The sequence below is a fragment of the Oncorhynchus gorbuscha genome, linkage group LG15 (genome assembly GCF_021184085.1).
Source record: "Oncorhynchus gorbuscha isolate QuinsamMale2020 ecotype Even-year linkage group LG15, OgorEven_v1.0, whole genome shotgun sequence".
Classification (NCBI taxonomy): Eukaryota; Metazoa; Chordata; class Actinopteri; order Salmoniformes; family Salmonidae; genus Oncorhynchus; species Oncorhynchus gorbuscha.
The window spans coordinates 14,637,141-14,650,962 of record NC_060187.1 but is presented as its reverse complement, the minus strand read 5'-3'; the positions used below and the strand labels follow the sequence as shown (position 1 = coordinate 14,650,962).

Below are 13,822 nucleotides of genomic sequence, written 5' to 3'. Positions count from 1 at the left end.
TATAGATATATAGATATAGATATAGATATTTTTTTTATATGTATATATTTGTAGATGTTCCAAAGTCTGCATCAGTGGCTTGTATGCTATGTGTGGAAGCCAGGAGATGCTAAATGTCTTTACGTTAATAAACGGTCAATATTTGCTTGACCATCACCGGCTGACATTTTCACGCCACAGCCCTAGTTCACACTGCACCAACATTTTTACGAACCTCACTGAGTTCACAAAAATAGTTTGAAAGGGACTATTATTGAGACAGGTTCTTTTAAACCTCCCTCCCACCCACTCTCTCTCTCTCTCTCTGTACTGTAGGATGTTTGGCTTACATAAGAAGGTGGTCAGTGTGGTACATAACCTGCTGTCCAGCCATGACTCCGACCCCCGCTACGCTGACCCCGAGGTCAAGGCCCGCGTCGCCACGCTCTACCTGCCGCTCATCGGCATCGTCATGGAAACACTTCCCCAGCTTCACGACTTCACAGGCAAGTCTACATACTAAATGTAGCCCTCCATGTCCCAACCCTTCAGGGTTAGGCAATGGTTATGTGGAGTTTGTCCAGAATTGAATGGTCTGTGTGGTTAATATTTAAAGGAAGATTAAATGGTTTGGGACATGGATTAAATCACACTGGTTCAGGTGCTTCTCAGGAAAAGCACATTGAAAAACATTAAACAGTGTCTGCGAGTCTAAAGTGCTAGTCCCAATAGTGATTTTGTTTTGTGCTGGTTGATTCTGATTGGTTTCTCTCCTCTAGAGTCCCATAACCAGTGGGGTCGTCCCGGCGGTGCGCAGGGGGCCGCGGGTGGGGCCGGGGGGGACGAGTCTGGAGAGGACGGCAACAGCATGATCAGTCAGACCGTTGCCATGGCAATAGCAGGGACTTCCGCCCCGATATCTCGTCCCAGCAGCTTCTTGCTCAACCCACAGGTAACTCTCTTTCATCCCTTCTTCCTTGTTCCAACTTTCTCCCTGTTTCCTCTTCCTGAGTCTCTCTCGTTCTCCCTCTTTATTTTCTCAATTTTTTTCACTTTTATTTTTTCTCTCTCTCTCTCTCAATACCCCTCCCCCCCAGGCCAGCCGTCAGCATGGCACCTTCTCAGCAGAGTCCAGCCGCAGCCTGTTGATCTGTCTGTTGTGGGTTCTGAAGAATGCTGATGAGTGTGTCCTACAGAAGTGGTTCTCTGACCTGTCTGTCTCCCAGCTCAATCGTCTGCTGGACATGCTCTACCTATGTGTCTCCTGCTTCGAGTACAAGGTAACGTTGCACCTGGAGCACAGCAAAAGAACTCATGTTGTACTTTGTTCATGTCATTTGTAGTACTGGTGTAATGCCTCAGTTCCGTAGAAGCACGTCAAGTGTAGTGCCTCACCGACAGTCCTTTATTTCATCCCTGGATAAGACTGGATGGAAAGAAACTACTTTCAAATGGTTCAATTGAAATATGAGAGCTGTCTTTCCTCTGTACTACTCCACATCAGTGTTCCACCTACTCCTGTCTTTTCTGATCCATCTTACCTCTCTTATTTTGGTGGTGTGGTGCAGTAACCCTGTAACTTTTCTCTATCCTCGTCATGGAAAAAGGCCCATGTTGTGTTCACCATGCAGGGGAAGAAGGCCTTTGAGCGCATGAACAGCCTAACCTTCAAGAAGTCCAAGGACATGAAGGTCAAGCTGGAGGAGGCCATACTGGGGAGTATCGGGGCACGGCAGGAGATGGTCCGTCGCAGCAGGGGACAGCTGGGTACACTAGGTAACACGGAGCATGCACACACGTGTGGGGAAAAGTGATCTTAAAATGACCATTCCATCTCTCTCCCCTTAACTTATCTTGCCCTTTCCCTCCCTCTCCTTCCACTTTCTCTTTCTCCTCTCCCTCCACCTTGCTCTTCCTTTCTCCTATTCCCCTCTCCTGCAGAGAGGAGTCCATCAGGCAGTGCCTTTGGCAGCCAGGAGAACCTACGCTGGAGGAAAGACATGACACACTGGCGCCAGAACAGCGAGAGGATGGACAAGTATGCTTACCTTTTTACTGTGTGCGAGTTTGAGAAAAGTCTACGTGTTTAGGCTGCTATTGGTCAGCATCGTGTAATCAAAGTCAAGACGTCACAATACACTGAGGATCATTTCTGGCCAAGATAATGCATACGTCGCCATCTCACAATCCACTCAGGCCCTATAGTGAGGTTCTTAGAAGAAACAAGAATCTGATTGAAATGAACAAGCCCACACAGAGAGAGAGCATCTTTTTTGGATTCCTGATTCTACAACAGAATGCATGCTAATGGGTCCTATTGTATTTGGTTGATTATTGTCAGACACCTGTGCCTTTTCTTCTGTCTCTGTGTGATTTGATTTGTGCTGTTAACTCATTCCTCCATATGTTCTCTGTGCTGTGTCTCTGTAGGAGCCACAGATCACTCAGGTATTGTATTGTATTGAGTCAACCTGAAGTCAGTGTGCTGCAGTGCTTTGAGTTCCTCCTGCTGCTTCAGTGACCTGAACCCTGACCCATTACCTCCGTACCCTGACCTCTCCTGTAAAGGTGCTTGAGGTGTCTGTCTGTCTGGTGCCTGCAGTGGGCCTGCTGTGCGCCTGCTGTGCTTTTAACCAGTGTGCCGTGCTTCTCCTTTGGATCCTGACTGGTGTCTGTCTTCCCTATTCTGGGGTTAGATGGGTGAAATCAATGTGATTCTGACGCAGCTGGTAGGGTTAGTGAAGTTGTTCTCAATGATCTGATGATTAGAATCTGTGACAATTCACACAGTAGAAAATGGTAGATTGTACACCATGTGTACTTTCCCCTTTTAAAATGAAGTCTCTTCTGAAACTGACCTGTTTGTACTACTGATGTCATTAGTCAACTAAGATACAGATACTACAGAGAAGTGGTCAAAGTATACTTCTATTGGTGTGGCCCCTCTACCCTTACCCCTCTCCCCCGGTGCCCCCCCTCCAGCCTTACCCCCTCCCCCGGTGCCCCCGGCCCCCCCCTCCAGCCTTACCCCTCTCCCCGGTGCCCCCGCCCTAACCCCTAACCCTCTCCCCCGGTGCCCCCCCCCTCCAGCCTTACCCCTCTCCCCGGTGCCCCCGGCCCTAACCCCCCTCCAGCCTTACCCCTCTCCCCCGGTGCCCCCCGGCCCTAACCCCCCTCCAGCCTTACCCCTCTGCTGTCTATCTCTCTCCCACCCTGGTGGGGCAAGGGATGGAGGTGCGTTTGGGCCCCTGGTCCCCTGCTCTCCTCTCTGTGTGCTAGCTATGCCATTTCATGCAGTGTGTAGCTACCGTGTTCTGTGGACTCTGTGGTGAACCATGTGAGTACCGTGTACTGTGGACACTGGTGAACTGTGTACTGTGGACTCTGTGGTGAACCGTTTGAGTACCGTGTACTGTGGACTCTGTGGTGAACCGTGTGAGTACTGTGGACTCTGTGGTGAACCGTGTGAGTACTGTGCAGGTTTAGAGACAGCGTCCTACTACGCAACCCAGGGAGTCGAACCAAAACCCAAACCCAGGAGCCTTTAGTTGTTAGGTGTGTAACTCCTCATCATTATCAACTGTATCAACATAATCATAACCCACCCACCACCCTCATTCGACTCCTCTACCCCTCCATCCATCCATCCCAAGCCCCCTACAGTACTTTGCACATGGAAGAGCTCCTTTCTATGTGCAATGGCTTGAATGTGACTGACTGGCATGAGTGCTGTGTCATTCAAGGGGACATTGTGAATACGGAGCTGGCTGGCGGCCATCTTGGAAAGTGTCTGAACATCTATCACTTCCTGTTTCCTGTGACAGAACCAGAGCGGAGCTGGAGCACGAAGCACTTATTGATGGTAACCTGGCAACCGAGGCAAACCTGATCATTCTGGACACTCTGGAGATCATCGTTCAGGTAGAAAGACCTAGACACACAACATTCAGGTTGAACATTTGAGACAATTTAGGCAAAATGTCCATTCTGGAGACAATAACGATTGATTGATTTGGTTTATTAATATAATTGCGTCTGTGTCTGTATAGACGGTGTCTGTGACAGAGTCTAAGGAGAGTATCCTGGGTGGAGTGTTGAAGGTGCTCCTCCACAGCATGGCCTGTAACCAGAGTGCCCTCTACCTGCAGCACTGCTTTGCTACACAGAGGGCTCTCGTCTCAAAGGTCAGATAAGTAGCTGTGTACAATCACCTTATCCTTAGACGTGTTGCGCTTTCCTGGGATTTTGTGAAATGAATTTGTAAAATATCTGCATACTGTAATGTCTATATCTTTGTCTGTCCTGTGTCATACTTATGTACATTTGTCTGTGCGTGCATGTGTAGTTCCCCGAACTGCTGTTTGAGGAGGAAACAGAGCAGTGTGCTGACCTGTGTCTGCGTCTGCTGAGGAACTGTAGCAGCAGTATCGGCACCATCCGAGCCCACGCCTCCGCTTCACTCTACCTGCTCATGAGGCAGAACTTTGAGATCGGCAACGTGAGTACACCATCAGGACAACACACAACAAACATGGATACTTAGAGGACTGTCTACATAGAGCCAGCTACATACATAGAGGACTGTCTACATAGAGCCAGCTACATACATAGAGGACTGTCTACATAGAGCCAGCTGCATACATAGAGGACTGTCTACATAGAGCCAGCTACATACATAGAGGACTGTCTACATAGAGCCAGCTACATACATAGAGGACTGTCTACATAGAGCCAGCTACATACTTAGAGGACTGTCTACATAGAGCCAGCTACATACATAGAGGACTGTCTACATAGAGCCAGCTACATACATAGAGGACTGTCTACATAGAGCCAGCTGCATACATAGAGGACTGTCTACATAGAGCCAGCTGCATACATAGAGGACTGTCTACATAGAGCCAGCTGCATACATAGAGGACTGTCTACATAGAGCCAGCTGCATACATAGAGGACTGTCTACATAGAGCCAGCTGCATACATAGAGGACTGTCTACATAGAGCCAGCTACATACATAGAGGACTGTCTACATAGAGCCAGCTACATACATAGACTGTCTACATAGAGCCAGCTACATACATAGAGGACTGTCTACATAGAGCCAGCTGCATACATAGAGGACTGTCTACATAGAGCCAGCTGCATACATAGAGGACTGTCTACATAGAGCCAGCTGCATACATAGAGGACTGTCTACATAGAGCCAGCTGCATACATAGAGGACTGTCTACATAGAGCCAGCTGCATACATAGAGGACTGTCTACATAGAGCCAGCTGCATACATAGAGGACTGTCTACATAGAGCCAGCTGCATACATAGAGGACTGTCTACATAGAGCCAGCTGCATACATAGAGGACTGTCTACATAGAGCCAGCTGCATACATAGAGGACTGTCTACATAGAGCCCGCTACATACATAGAGGACTGTCTACATAGAGCCAGCTACATACATAGAGGACTGTCTACATAGAGCCCGCTACATACATAGAGGACTGTCTACATAGAGCCCGCTACATACATAGAGGACTGTCTACATAGAGCCAGCTGCATACATGGAGGACTGTCTACATAGAGCCAGCTACATACATAGAGGACTGTCTACATAGAGCTAGCTGCATACATAGAGGACTGTCTACATAGAGCTAGCTGCATACATAGAGGACTGTCTACATAGAGCCAGCTACATTCCTATTTTCATTATAACTATTGATTCTCCTCACAGGTTCCTTCTTTTCAGGTCAGGTGAATGTACCTGTTCAATGTTCTCACTCCGACTGTCCCTTCTCCATCTGTAGAATTTTGCACGTGTCAAGATGCAGGTGACCATGTCCCTGTCCTCCCTGGTGGGAACGTCTCAGAACTTCAACGAGGAATTCCTCCGACGTTCCCTGAAGACCATCCTGACCTACGGAGAGGAAGATCTGGAACTCCGGGAGACCACCTTCCCTGATCAGGTAACACTACGGAGATATACTGGATACCAATAGATTGATGATGTTAAGCCTTTTGTTATTGTAGTACAGAACATTAGGACTACTTGTTCAATATATTAAAGCACTACTTGTTCAATATACAACTCCATGAAAAACAATGAAAATTTGTCAGACCTCCCAGAAAATGGATGATATGACAGGAAGTACCTTATCCAATCATGTGAGATGCTGCCATCTTATTAATCATGCTTCATGTCTTAATCTGTATTCTAGGTTCAGGACCTGGTGTTCAACCTCCACATGATCCTGTCTGATACAGTCAAGATGAAGGAGCACCAGGAGGACCCAGAGATGCTCATAGACCTCATGTACAGGTATGGACACACACACACACACACACACACACACACACACACACACACACAGCTTTCCTTGAGTGTGTTTCTCTGTCCAGGATCGCTAAGGGTTACCAGACGTCTCCAGACCTGCGTCTGACGTGGCTGCAAAACATGGCGGGTAAACACTCTGAGAGGACCAATCACGCGGAGGCAGCCCAGTGTCTGGTGCACAGCGCCGCCCTGGTGGCAGAATACCTCAGCATGCTGGAGGACCGCAAGTACCTGCCGGTCGGCTGTGTCACCTTCCAGGTCAGGCCAAGGGAGAGGACTATTTTAGGATTGTGTAGATGTGGGTGCTTTTGTTTGGACCAGGCAGTCATCCTTTAACCTTCACCTGGAGAGATGTAGCACTGCAGGTTTCATCCTAACTGAGTGCCATCGCAACTGACTCAACTAATGAATTGAATATACAGAGTGAAATGTTGTAAAGAACATTAATACCATGATGAACCCATTACAGTATTATGTCTAAATAATGAGTGACCATGTCTAACTTGTCTCTCTGCATCAGAACATCTCTTCCAACGTGCTTGAGGAGTCAGCAGTGTCTGATGACGTGGTGTCTCCTGATGAAGAGGGTATCTGCTCTGGGAAATACTTCACTGAGGCTGGCCTGGTGGGGCTGCTGGACCAGGCTGCTTCCTCCTTCTCCATGGTGAGTAGCTGTGATGATTATGGATGGGCAGATTATTAAACCTACATTTGAATCACATCACAAACCTGCTATGACAAATTCACACGTTTCTTTCAATCCCAGTCAAATGTTTAACCTCAACACCACCAATCTCAGTATATTATTTAACTTTAAAACTGTGCAGTGTGAATAAGACAACCCCCCCTCCCCCCCAGGCTGGTATGTACGAGGCGGTGAACGAGGTGTACAAGGTACTGATCCCCATTCACGAGGCCAGCCGGGACGCCAAGAAGCTGGCCACCATACATGGTAAACTACAGGAAGCCTTTGGCAAAATCGTACACCAGGTAATTCCACATGTTTTATCCATCTCCTGTACATACTGTAGGTATAGAGAACAGACCGACACCAAACACTTATGTGCCCTACCTCAATGTGGAGGTTGTGGAGGACTTCCTGTCTATCCTGGATGCCACGTGTCTATCTGGGATTCTGGGACAGTGTGTTTCAGACAGGGAAACAGGACTTTGTTATGTACTGTGACAACTGTAGCGTGTGTGTGTGTTAGGAGCAGGAACCCATTGTCTGTGGGTGGCATGTTGAAAAGGACATGCCAAATATGTACACTTCCAGCCAGACACAGTCACAAAACCCACTCGCATACATTCGTATTCTCACACACACAATTTATTATTTATAGAGGTCTCATACACCCACAGACAAACATGAATTCACACAACACTCTTATATACTAATAATTTAAACCCGCACACTGTTCATATGCACATAAACACACATTTACCAATGACCTGAACTGCTTTGCATTAAATGTTTTTCTGAAAACAATTATTTGCTGTTTTTCCCAATGGAACTTTTTATTTCCCCCTGGGAATTCAGGAAGAGAACCATCCTTCCCTGTTCTACGGATAGCTTTTAAAGTGTCTTTTCATTTAAATGCAGTCTACATGGGGTGACTATAGCAGTACAGTATGGCCTGTTCCACAGGGATAATATATTAAAGACCTGAGACTCCCCTGGCTGTGTTTTAGGCTAGAGGGAGTATGAGAATTAGCTTACGGTTAGCTGAAATGCCACAGTTGTCCCCGACGCTACTGGAACATGCAACTGTTGGTCCGTAGCTGTACTCTATCTAGCCACAACTCCTGGCTGTGTGCTGTTGGCCATGATGTGTAGTTCCTCTCGTGGCCAGGGGTGGGGGCTGCACTGTACCAACGTGACTAAACGTGTGTTTTTTTTTTTATTGTCCTGTGTTCTCTTTGTCACCACAGAGTACTGGCTGGGAGGTAGGTCGGCCACTAAGTCATGGTTCCTGCTTGGCTACTTCATATCAGTTATCTGCTAGTCCTGGGCGTTGTTGCTCTCGGCTGTTACTTTAAACTGTACCATCCATTAACATCTACCTGCCTGGACTGGATGCTGTCCCTCCGTCCATTCAACCAACTGTGGGACTGCTGATGCCATGTTACGGGCAGCACCCCCCCCTGCCTTACTCCTCTTCATTCTCCTCTTTCTCTATTTCTGTGGAAGAGGAGGTTGTTTTAACGTGACTGTTTTGGCAGGCCATGCATGGGAGCCCCAGTGTGACACTAATGACAAATGTTGGTGAATGAATGATTCACCTGTTTGCACACCTGCCTTTTCAGACCATCTCTCTCATCAACGACAAACTGGTCATCTGCTCGCTCATCTCATCTCCAGCCACAGGGTTCGATTTTAGTCAAATATTCATGCAAAAGATACACTCCCCAGGTTGTTCTCTCAATACACACTCACACAAACAAATGAACCACAAAATCACCAACTATTACCGTATGCAGTTCGGACTGGATCCACATTCTTGGATCCAGTCCATTTCTTCAGGAGGGTGCAATTCAAATTCATCTGGATTGTTTCATTTGTCCCACCCTCATTTTGATCAGTACATTTTTTCCCCCATTTTATTTGAAAAAGACTAACGAAATCGACCCCTGAGTTCTCTCATTCATACTGCTGGTCTTCTGTTAACTGGTATTAACCTGGTCTGTTGCATGATAAGGACAGAGCACTCATCCTTATTCTTCACTGAGGAAACTAAAGCACTGGGAGTACAGCCCCATGAATAGTGTGTTTCTAGGGGCTGTGGAACTCACCTCTTCACTACGTCTGCCTTCGCTCTCTCTCTCTTTCTCTTGTTTCTCTTCGTTGCATGTGATGCCTTTTCCATGTTGAGTTTGTTCTTTCTCAAAGTCAAAAGGAATGATATGTTTTTCCTTTGGTGGTTGCTGTTATTTCTATTTGTTTTTGTTGATGTTGTTATTTCTGTTAGTTTCTCGAGTGAAGTACCTGAATCCTGATTAAAATGTCTTCTGTTTTCTCCTTTTGATTTCCCTGGTTGCCATGCCGACCCTTCCTTCCCACTTTACTTATTGTGTGTTGTGGTAAGTTCCTAGTCTGAGGGTTACTTAATTTCTGTTACTTTTGAAAGGGGAATGTATTACGATGAACAATGCACTGACGAGAGCTGAGCCAAATGGCAGTGCAACTGATCAACAAAGAAGACGTTGTATTTCACTGTGTACTGTATACTGTATACCTATATAGTGTGTTATGCTACGGTAAGGCTGTGTAGATAATTGTGCAATAAGAGCAGTATTGGGAGCCTGAACCCCTCAGCTTTGTTGACCTGGTTTAGCTCAGTTCTGGAACGTTTCGGTGTACTTGATGCCATATGTCCTCCAACCTCCCCCTTCTCTTCACACACCTGCCACACGCACGCACACATGACGACACACCTGTTTCCTTACCACGGCTACACTCCTTCCTGATCCTGAAGGGCAGAGCTCGGTCTGCGAGACACGTGACCCCCGTTCCTTTCTTTTTCCTTGGCTCTTTGTCCATTTCTCTGTCCATCATCACCATCCCTGGCCTTCTAAATGGTGACATTGTCAGGTTTCTGCCTTAGCTGCTCTCGTCTCTCTCAGGACACCTCCAGACATTGAGGTCAACCTGCCTCTGCTATTCTGTCTCTCTCACGTGGATAATATGGATGTACTCCATGTTTACAAGCTGAGCTTCTTTTCTGGTTCTACCTCTTGAATGGCCATTTTCAGCACCAGTCTCTGTCAATGCCGACCCTCTATATTATAAACCACTTCTCAGCGAAGTCTGTACTCTTTGGTTAAACAACACCTGGTTCCATCCTGATGCTTAATGGGTTGAGTTATTCTAGTGCAGAGTCAGGATTACCCATGAGCCTTTGTGAGAGGTGCATCAGATGGGCTCTGGGCCATGGGGACCTTAGACAGTCACACACACACACACACACACACACACACACACACACACACACACACACACACACACACACACACACACACACACACACACACACACACACACACACACACACACACACACAGTTTATGGGTCATTGCACATACTCTAATCTGATCAGAAATAACATCACTGGTCAACATGGTTATAAATAGGACCGCTGAAGGTTGTTGATCTATTCAAACATTTACATCAGTATATGTATGCTGTAGGTCGTATGTCTGTTTGTATTTGGTGTTGCAATTGAACTGTTTGCTGATGAGAGAACTTTAAATTGTATTGTTGAACTCTATGGTTTCCCTGAGTTGGATGGATTCCAACTCTAATATATCAATAGGCTCTGACATAATCAAACTCTGTCACCAGAGTTACGACTGTGCTTCATCCTTACAGTTCCAATGACTTTCTGTGTTTAAGCAACATGTTTCATGTACTATGAATGTGCTCGTATTATATCTGAACAGAGTAAAACATATTTTCTGTCTGACAGGATGGGAAGAGAATGTTTGGTACGTACTTCAGAGTGGGATTGTACGGTTCTAAATTCGGGGACTTGGACGAGCAGGAGTTTGTGTACAAAGAGCCTGCCATCACCAAGCTGGCTGAGATCTCACACCGACTCGAGGTAAATAGCAGTTTGGAGGAGTGCGTCTTTAGGAATGATCTCTTCTCTGTGAAACGGAGGAGCACTGTGTGTGTGCTGTGTTGACTTTGTGTTCTGTGTGTTTGATCTCTTAGGGGTTTTATGGCGAGCGCTATGGAGAAGACCAGGTGGAAGTCATTAAGGACTCCAATCCTGTGGACAAGTGCAAACAGGACCCAAATAAGGTGTGTGTTTAGATGGGGCGTGTGGATAAAGATGTGATTCCAAATGATCCCTTCCTTTGAATACGAATTGAATCAAAGCATGGTCAAATAAATAGCCTTTTTGGTTATTAGGTTATTAACGGGTTATTAATTGGTTATTTGTGTATTTTGGTTAATGTTGGTAAAGCATCATGTTGTCACTGCTGTGTGTCCAGGCTTATGTCCAGATCACGTACGTGGAGCCGTACTTCGACACATACGAGATGAAGGACCGCATCACGTACTTCGACAAGAACTACAACCTGCGGCGGTTTGTCTACTGCACACCGTTCACACTGGACGGGCGGGCGCACGGGGATCTGCACGATCAGTTCAAACGCAAAACCATCCTGACCACATCCCACGCCTTTCCCTACATCAAGACCCGCATCAACATCATCCACAAAGAGGAGGTGAGGCCCTGGGGGTTTCATCTGACTGACGTGCAGCGCCACAGGCAACACACCATTACTACATGACCTCTACAACCTGACTCCTAGACGGATCATCCGTAGGCCAAACTACTCTCTTGTAGAGGAATCAACATACAGACACACATTCATAAGACACACAGGACACACACACACTTCTTAGTTACTATACATTGTATATAATCAGTTGTCTAATATACTCTGATCTCCTCTCTCTGGTCCTGTGTCAGATCATCTCTATGCCCATCGAGGTGGCCATAGAGGATATGCAGAAGAAGACCGGAGAGCTGGCCTTCGCTACCCACCAGGACCCATCGGATGCCAAGATGCTGCAGATGGTGCTGCAGGGGTCAGTGGGGACTACCGTCAACCAGGGACCTCTGGAGGTGGCCCAGGTGTTCCTGTCAGAGATCCCTAGTGATCCTAAACTCTACAGACACCACAACAAACTACGCCTCTGCTTCAAGGACTTCACCAAGAGGTAAATTAAACTTACTTTACAGTCAGTGTTTTTAATGTACGATTATGGACTGGCAATTTCTTGGGCGTGAATGAATGTCAAATTTAAAAAATCACACAAAATTGCTTCTACCATGTTCCTTCAGACTTATGTGCAGGGCATGTTGAAGTGCAGTGCAGGGCATGTTGAAGTGCAGTGCAGGGCATGTTGAAGTGCAGTGCAGGGCATGTTGCAGTGCTGTGCTCACACCTCTCCTATCCTATCCTCCATCATCAGGTGTGAAGATGCCCTGCGTAAAAATAAGAGTCTGATTGGTCCAGACCAGAAGGAGTACCAGAGGGAGTTGGAGAGGAACTACCATCGCCTGAAGGAGGCGCTACAACCACTCATCTGCAGAAAGATACCCCAGCTTTATAAACCCGTGCTGCAGGTCAACTCTCACAGGTGAGTGTGCATGTGTAGACGAGCAGGAACATAATGTCTATTTTGGAGTGTTCTTGTGATGTGCATACAAAAGCTCTGACGAAGGCCTTGAGGCTGATACGTAAAGAGCAGTGATACTATCACCAGCAGTGTGCAGCTTTTTTCTGATGATATGCATTTTGTCATATTGCATGTGTTCTCTGACTGTTCATGCACCCCCCACCCCACACACATAAATATGATATTTTGCTTGTGCTTCTGTTACATGCAGCAAACGGACAGCTTGACCAGGTAGTTTAGTATTCTGTGATTGGAACCTTCTCTGTAAACGTGTCTGCACTGGGTCTTTACAGGGTGGAAGGTTATATATAGATGTACATGTCCAATCCGGTTTCCCCATATTCCACTAACTTTACACTATGTGCTTCCCCTCCACCCCCCCCCAGAGATTCCTTCAGCAGAATGAGTCTTCGCAAGCTTGAACTTTGAAGATGAAGAGAATTGAAGGATCACAACCTTAATTTATTAATGTGTAAATACTGATGGTCAGTGTCTTGAGAAAAGTCAGTGTTCCCCATAGAAGGAAAGCTCAAGTGTTACTACGAAGTCGGTACATCATTCCAGTGTCTTATTCGTTTACAGGCAGCCTGTTACGCAATCAGTGGGTTTAACAAAGTGGAACTTACTATGTACGATGTGTCAAATCTGTATACATATTTCATGTGTGCACCTTTTTTTCATTACATTTTATGACTTGAAAGTTTATTATTTAATCCAAAACGAGAAAAAAAACAAGCAAAATATGTGCTACCACTCTTTATCATAATGCTTTATTTTTAGTTAAGATACTTTTGTCTAAAGTTAAGGAAATGTTTTAAACATCATGAATTGTTTTATGTAGTTTTTGTTTACTTTAAGTATTTTACTAAATCAATATTTTAATGTCCAATGGATGCATTGGTATTTTCTTTGTGATGGGAGGTTAATGGAATATGGGTTTCCATGGTTACCTATAAACAAAGACTTAATTCAAGCATGTCCCCTGAAACTCAAAATAAGATCAGAGGGGTGGCGTTAGAGGGAAACCTGGGCCAAAGATTATGGATATACTGACAAGATGCATGTCTCTCCACCCAATGGGAGTCGTTGTCCACAAAGTTGAATGGTCTGTCTAGCTCCCGCCTATCCTTTCTTTGGATTAGTGGATACATCTCATTATTGTAATCCGTTTAAAAATATATATATATTCGATGAGGGTTGTTGACGTTAACCGCCTGTATTCAATGGAGAGAGATGCTATGCTACTAGCCTCATGTAATGAATATGCATAGCCATCTCGAGACCTCTCCGGTATCAGTAGCAGTGCGTGGGTAAAATCACT

At 46.0% G+C, this 13,822-nt stretch overlaps 1 protein-coding gene across 16 annotated transcripts in view; it reads left to right on the top strand.

Moving 5' to 3' along the window:
* Window positions 1-13,390, top strand: part of dock7 (dedicator of cytokinesis 7) — a 77,461-nt gene extending 64,071 nt beyond the window's left edge. For 3 of the 16 annotated variants that reach the window (XM_046300187.1, XM_046300184.1, XM_046300177.1), the window contains 22 exons: window positions 316-485; window positions 759-931; window positions 1,077-1,259; window positions 1,587-1,755; window positions 1,921-2,017; window positions 2,410-2,427; window positions 3,460-3,534; window positions 3,804-3,900; window positions 4,029-4,163; window positions 4,325-4,477; window positions 5,779-5,937; window positions 6,190-6,290; window positions 6,371-6,563; window positions 6,826-6,969; window positions 7,164-7,295; window positions 8,238-8,252; window positions 10,781-10,906; window positions 11,020-11,109; window positions 11,304-11,540; window positions 11,789-12,039; window positions 12,295-12,462; window positions 12,888-13,390. In XM_046300187.1, coding sequence (XP_046156143.1) covers window positions 316-485; window positions 759-931; window positions 1,077-1,259; window positions 1,587-1,755; window positions 1,921-2,017; window positions 2,410-2,427; window positions 3,460-3,534; window positions 3,804-3,900; window positions 4,029-4,163; window positions 4,325-4,477; window positions 5,779-5,937; window positions 6,190-6,290; window positions 6,371-6,563; window positions 6,826-6,969; window positions 7,164-7,295; window positions 8,238-8,252; window positions 10,781-10,906; window positions 11,020-11,109; window positions 11,304-11,540; window positions 11,789-12,039; window positions 12,295-12,462; window positions 12,888-12,930 — 2,929 coding nt within the window. In that variant the 3' untranslated portion in view covers window positions 12,931-13,390. Of the gene's footprint in view, window positions 1-315; window positions 486-758; window positions 932-1,076; window positions 1,260-1,586; window positions 1,756-1,920; window positions 2,018-2,409; window positions 2,428-3,459; window positions 3,535-3,803; window positions 3,901-4,028; window positions 4,164-4,324; window positions 4,478-5,778; window positions 5,938-6,189; window positions 6,291-6,370; window positions 6,564-6,825; window positions 6,970-7,163; window positions 7,296-8,237; window positions 8,253-10,771; window positions 10,907-11,019; window positions 11,110-11,303; window positions 11,541-11,788; window positions 12,040-12,294; window positions 12,463-12,712; window positions 12,733-12,887 lie in introns of all 16 variants that reach the window. The other 13 variants (XM_046300192.1, XM_046300190.1, XM_046300188.1 and 10 more) reach the window with 8 other exon arrangements.
* Window positions 13,391-13,822: the final 432 nt, after the last annotated feature.